Source organism: Cyprinodon variegatus, unplaced genomic scaffold (genome assembly GCF_000732505.1).
Source record: "Cyprinodon variegatus isolate N-32 unplaced genomic scaffold, C_variegatus-1.0 Scaffold695, whole genome shotgun sequence".
In the NCBI taxonomy this organism is placed as follows: domain Eukaryota; kingdom Metazoa; phylum Chordata; class Actinopteri; order Cyprinodontiformes; family Cyprinodontidae; genus Cyprinodon; species Cyprinodon variegatus.
This window is the reverse complement of record NW_015151148.1, coordinates 262,532-268,874: the sequence shown is the minus strand read 5'-3', so window position 1 is coordinate 268,874 and position 6,343 is coordinate 262,532. Positions and strand designations below refer to the sequence as shown.

The following is a 6,343-nucleotide window of genomic DNA, read 5'->3' as shown; positions in this document are numbered from 1 at the left end:
TAAACTGTTTAAAATAGCAGCAGATTTTCTATTACGGATATTTAACAAGTATAAGGTGTGTGTTATTTAAAGGCCATGTTGCATTTGCTGCTCTACATGATTTTTATTTTGCTGGGTTCAGTGTAAAATGTAAAATGCTGTGTGGATTTGTAAGGTTCCAGACTTTAAGGCCTGGTAAAGATGGCAAACTGTAATTTTTCAGGTGATATAAAGTCAAACGTTTACAGAACCTTAAAAACAATCGTTATGCTCTTTAATAGAAAACAGTTATATTTTTTGAAATTCCACATTCCAATATTAAAACTGTTTTTTAGGTAAGTTGGACTCCACCATTCAGCTTTCATTTGAATGTTTACATGGAAGGTGTAGTTTTCATCCTGTACCTTCCTGTTTTCCACCTCTGTCTATAGTTTGACTTGATATCCTTTCTTTTGTGCTTGGTGGTCAAACCGAGATGTGAAAAAAAAATCAAGGTTTTGCTCAGTCGCCCATGAAGGGACCCCTATGGCCATTTATGATACTCGGAAGGGAGATCAAGTGGGCAATGAATCCCACCTAATGCTTTTCATTGGTGTAACTCCAGAGCAGGAAAGGGAAACCTATTTGAAACATTTTCTCTGATGTTCAATCATATTTTGAAGTTAGAAACATTTCTAGCTTGGATTCCCTGCTAACAATGTAAGGCTGCAAAACTAAGGATTATTTTGCAAATGGATTCATCTTTTTATTAAGATTAATGATTATTTGAGCTATTAATAAATTAATAATTGAACAGCCAAAGATTCCTTAAAGAAGAGTTTTACTAAATGAAACCAGGTGAAACTAAATCTCTTAGATGCAAAATGTTTATACAGTGGGGGAAATAAGTATTTGACCCCTTGCTGATTTTGCAGGTTTGCCCACTTACAAAGAATGCAACAATCTATAATTTGGAGGCTGCCTGCAGGGAGGAGTGGGCCAATATCCCTGCAGAAATGTGCACAAACCTTGTCACCAACTATAAAAACCATTTGACATCTGTGCTGGCCAATAATGGCTTTTTCTACAAAATATTAACATGCTGTTTGTCCAGGGGGTCAAGATCAGATGGTTATCAATTTTTATAAATTCATATGATGTGAATTTCTGGAATTTTCTTTGGGATTCTGTCTCTCACTGTTAGAATGTACATATGATTAGAATTGTAGATTGTTGCATTCTTTGTAAGTGGACAAACCTGCAAAATCAGCAAGGGGTCAAATACTTATTTCCCCCACTGTATATTTTATTTGCAATTTTGATAAAATTACTGCTCTAAGTGAGTCGGCTACAGTCGTGATTTTCAGTCTCTATATTCCAGTAAATGATTAATCGATTACCAAGCTAGCTTACGATTTCAATAATTGATTAATTCGATTAATTGTTTAAGATCTATAATAATGTTACACTTTGTTCATGTTTTGGTGCATCTGATAGAAACAATGATGGCAAATCATTAAAGGATGAAATTTCAAATAAAACAGATTCTGAAATCTGTCAGTTTAATACATGAATCTTTTTATATCTGTCATGGATATGTTTAATTAAATGTGATCTCCGTACAATTTTTTTTAAGAAATAAGGGTAGAAACAAATATCTACTGTCATATGAAGCAAGAAAATACATGATTCATTCATCTACTTATGAGTAATATTATTTTTTTATGTTTTGATGCTGCCCTGCAAAGGGACTCTATATAAGTGGTTAAAACCCAGCTTATGCCCCTGCTGGTTTTTGACACATTTGGCTGGAGAGAGCTTTCAGATAACCGGCAGATTACACATAATGGGCCACTATTTGTACAATTATCATCCTAACTCTGGTTCACAGGGATAAGGATTCTCTGTGCATCTGAAATGTTGGCTGTGTTGTGAAAGCATTACCCAGTCTGGAACCAAACCAAGCTGAAGGCAGGTACACATGGAGATTAGAGGCTTTGGCTGACCTCATAACTGCAACCTGAAGCTGAATATGGTTCTTTTTGGCAGAGGGGCGAATTATTGCTGCAGAACTAACAAGGCAGCTTTATAAGACGAAGAGGTATTGTAAAAGAGCTGGATCCAAATTCAGACCAAACCATTGTGTAATGTTTCTCATTAATATTTGCGTTGCTTATAAAACACCAGAACACAAGAGGCTGTGGAGAATTTTCAGCAGATTATGGAAAAATAAAAGATAAAACCAGCAAAAGTAAAAGGTAAAGACTTGATTGATGAATTTGCTCTGTGTTGACAAATATTATGTTGTCTAGATTATGTTTTCCTGCAAAAAAGACAAATATTTCTTTGAATTAAAATAATTACTTAGAAAAGTATAGTTGTATTTGTTTAGATATAAGGAAAGTTATACACTTTTGTTTTTATATTCATGTTAATTATAGTGTACAGGTATTTTTGTAAAATTCAGACTCATCACTGCAAACTGAGTTTGGATCTAAAGGGTTAAAATGCATCCAACCTTATAATAAAATAGAAAAATTGGGTTGATTGTTTTGACTGATTTCTGGTTTAAAACCAGGCTTAAAAACCTTTGCTTACATTTCAGAGGAAATCTATTTTTTTCTTAAAATAAGTGCAATTGTTCTTGGATTGAGGAGGTAAGAGAGACGTGTTGCCAATGGAACAAGACAATTTAGGTTTAAAATAAGAAAACACAATTGCATTGTCTTATTTCAAGTGCATATTATCTAGTTATCTTATTTTAAGATTAAAAATACTCATTCCATTGGCAAACTATCTTATTTACCTACTCAAATTAAGGGTAAATAATAAGAAATTTTTACTTATTTCCAGATTGTTTTTCCAGTGTTCATTTTGGCTATTCAAACCATTAATATGAACTTTTTAAAAGTCTGCAAGAATAAAATTGTATAATTTCCTTTTTTTTTTTTTAGAGGGGATTGTTTTGTGTTTGTAAAAATATATATATAATAACTTTTTGGCATTTGTTATTACATCCTTTTTTTGTTTTTGTTTTTTAGACAAAAAGTCTAATTTAACTTAAACTCTCTCCTCTCGGAGAAGCTTAATGTTCACCAGATTCAATCATTGTTGCATCACATTATGTGAACGATGCAAAAGGGTCTGTTTTTGCATGCAGAAGTTTGCATGCAGAAGTTTAAAAAAAAACAGCACATTTGCTCAGCTTTGGCTAATATTAGCATGTTTTTTTTTTTGCTGCTACTGCAGCTAATGACAAATTTCAGCATACATCCAGTCAGTTCTGTGCATAAATCACCTGTTACAAGTTTAACACTTTAACCATCATAACTTTTTCGCTGCTATCTGCACCTAGAGCCTTCGACACACGATGTGCAGTGCAACAATTAACAATTAAAACCTAAATTAAAGAAATAAATAAATACAGTGGACAGCCTTTGATGTTCTGCAAGCTGGGCACGTATAAAATAGAAATCTTATAAAAAATAATTGGTCATTTTAATTGCTGCATGATTTAATTGGGCTGCAGCTGGCATGAAATAACACCAACAACAAGCATCAGGAGCTAAATTGACTTAATTCCTCAGATGCTGATTAATTAAAGACACCTTCTGGACCCCAATCGAATGCTTAGAATCAGATCAGGGTATGAGCTGCAGTCCTGAGAGAAACAATGCAAATCCAGAGTTTCCTGTAGCGAATATAATTCCCTTTTTTCTTTGTCCTTTTAAGTAAGTTTTCTTTGCCACAGCTGACTTCTCCTGCCATTAGTGTCATGTAGATTACTATTGGAATGCCTGCTGCAGTTTGAATCGGTTGTAACCATAAGGTTTTATTAGAGAAAGTTTTAAAGGCAATAATGAAGTTAAGGTTACATCAGCATAATACAAGAGAAACTAATAAATGCATGTTGAATAAAGTCATTCAAATTGTCTGAGCTCACTATATGTGCATATATTGGCAAACCGGCAGTGAGCCAATACGTTTTTGTGGTTTTTGTAGAACTTTTATCATAGAAAAGAGGCAGAAGCTGTTTAATTCCACCTATACACGGACATTTTAGATTACTGAACCCCTGATCTGCTTTTTAAATTAATAAGCAGTTTTTTCTTTTGCTCTGAAAGCAGCAACCATGGAGCTACTAGTACAGTAGCAACTGTGCATCAGGTCGAAGACCAATTACCCTCTTCTCAGCTGGAGCCAGAGCCTTTGCCACACGCATAATACTTTAACTGTAATGAATCTGTGTTTACTCAACCTATGGCCCACCCACGCCCTTGCCTCATTAAATAATGTGTTTCTTAATTTCTTGAACACAAAGTGAGCTTGTCTAATTTAATTTCCTGTTCCTATGTCTACCAGCTCTGTATCCAGCGGCTCACTGGATAAAGCGTGGGGCGTATTCCCTGATCGACCCCACATTCCTGCACTCAGAGGAGGATTCTAAGCTACTTTATGAGGTCAGTTCAGATCCGCAGACAGAACTCTTCATCTGCAACTTCTGTGCTGCAAATCATTAGTAGCAATGTGAAATATGTGCTTATCTAAACACTTCCTGACTGATTTTGCTTGACATCCAATGTCTGCAGTACACTTCCCATTTAGGTGGAGTCGTATGGTTTTGATCTCACTTGGAATCCAGTTTGGTCTGTTTTCTTTTTTGCTTTTTTTGCAGATTCTTCTTGCTGGAATGCAGATCCGGGGCGAGGAGCACAACCTGCTGATCCCAGATGAGGAGCTGGCCTCTCTAAGGAGCGTGAAAAAACTGGAAGTTATCTGTGAGGATGTTCTGCCAAAGAAGCTCTCTGATATCCGGCGTCTGATGGCGGAGCTGGCCGACCGGCGGCAACATCTCAGCTGGCAGGACTTTGAGCGAACAGTGCTGACTTTAGTCTACACCTCCCAGATACTGGCTCAAATGAGCGACCAGAACCAGAAAGAGCTGTGGATGGAGGCAATGGTGCAACTGGTCCGAGCTCTTCTACGAGACCTCAAACCCTTCTGAGAAAAACTCAAATCATAGCAAATCTAAATCAGTATTTTACTTGTTTATAGCATATTAACAACCTATGCCCAGTTTTTACAGTTGCTATGCTACAAATGTGGCTTTACTAAAGTGCCAGTGCAGTCTTTTGTATTGCAGCTTTCTGTTGGTGGAGGTTGACATACCAAATGTTAAATTCCCCCCCGACCACCATGAATTCCCCCTGCAGTGCATGAACAGTGTAGGCTGGTTGTATTGCTTTAATAATATGGTGTTTTCATTGTTCTTTTGCACCAGCTGAGCATCTTTTGAAGCAACAGCCTCCTTCATCGCTGGCGGTGTAACATTAGGAATCTTACTGATGCTTCTATATGAATGTCTTTCCCTCCGAGCTGTACACTCAATCATGACATAAAGGTGCTTCAAATATTCCTCATTTTAGCTGATCATTATATTTGGATTTTCAAACATAGTAGAAATGCAAATTCATAACAGCTTAAGATCATTTTTTATTTCGATGCATATTAGTGGAAATTCATTTTGCAATATTCTGGAAATTTAGACATCTTTATGAAAATATCCATGTTAAAGTCATAGTCAGTTATAGCTTTTAAATGCGTTGAAGTTGAGTTATAGAGGGTTAAATCTGTGCATCTAAAATTGTACATAATTACTAACTAGACGTTATTTTGCAACTATCTCTCTGTCTGAAAATGTAAACAACATTGGTACCCTTGTATGTCCATGGCTGAGATGGAACACAAATACCCAGAAGAGAGCCAATCAGAACAAACAAAAAAAAAGCTTGGAGCACTATTTTAGGACTTGGTAACTCTATTGCTTTAGTTCAGTGTTTAGCTGTCCTTTCGGGGGGGTTTTTCTCTGTGCCTCTTATCCACCAAGATCACTTATTTTTTATGTGTGTCTAATTGCATCCGAACAGCAAAGAGTTTATGCAGCGAATATCCAGCTCTTGTTCCAGATGAAAGCATTCAGCGCCTCCATGGAGACGTGACCTCGGGGTCGGGTTAGACAAATGTTGTGCCAAGAATGCCCCGTTCACTTAGCTGAGGAGGTCCAGTGTATCAAAAGACTAAAACCTAGAATAAAGCATTTTCCTATTTGTTTATCGAAGACTGATTTCTGGTCTTGATAAACAAACCAGTATCCCAATTTAGGCTTGAAAACCTTTGTTTCCATTTCAGAAGAAATCTTTTTTTTAAAAAGTAGATTCTAGCGGCTCATTTTGGCTATTCAAAATATTAATATTAACTAAAAAGTCTGCAAGATTAAAGTTGTGTTATTTCCTTTTTTTCAGTCTGTAGAGGGGATTGTTTTGTGTAATAAACTTATAAAATAACTTGTTTTAACTTTTGTTATTACAGCGAAATTGCAGTTGGA

General features: G+C 36.0%; 1 protein-coding gene across 1 annotated transcript in view; it reads left to right on the top strand.

Moving 5' to 3' along the window:
- LOC107097422 (protein FAM180A-like) overlaps window positions 1–5,429 on the top strand; it is a 22,397-nt gene extending 16,968 nt beyond the window's left edge. The window contains exons 2-3 of the mRNA XM_015394561.1: window positions 4,321–4,418; window positions 4,634–5,429. Of these exons, the coding sequence (XP_015250047.1) occupies window positions 4,321–4,418; window positions 4,634–4,963 (428 nt within the window). The 3' untranslated portion in view covers window positions 4,964–5,429. The remainder of the gene's footprint in view (window positions 1–4,320; window positions 4,419–4,633) is intronic.
- The last annotated feature ends 914 nt before the right edge of the window (window positions 5,430–6,343 follow it).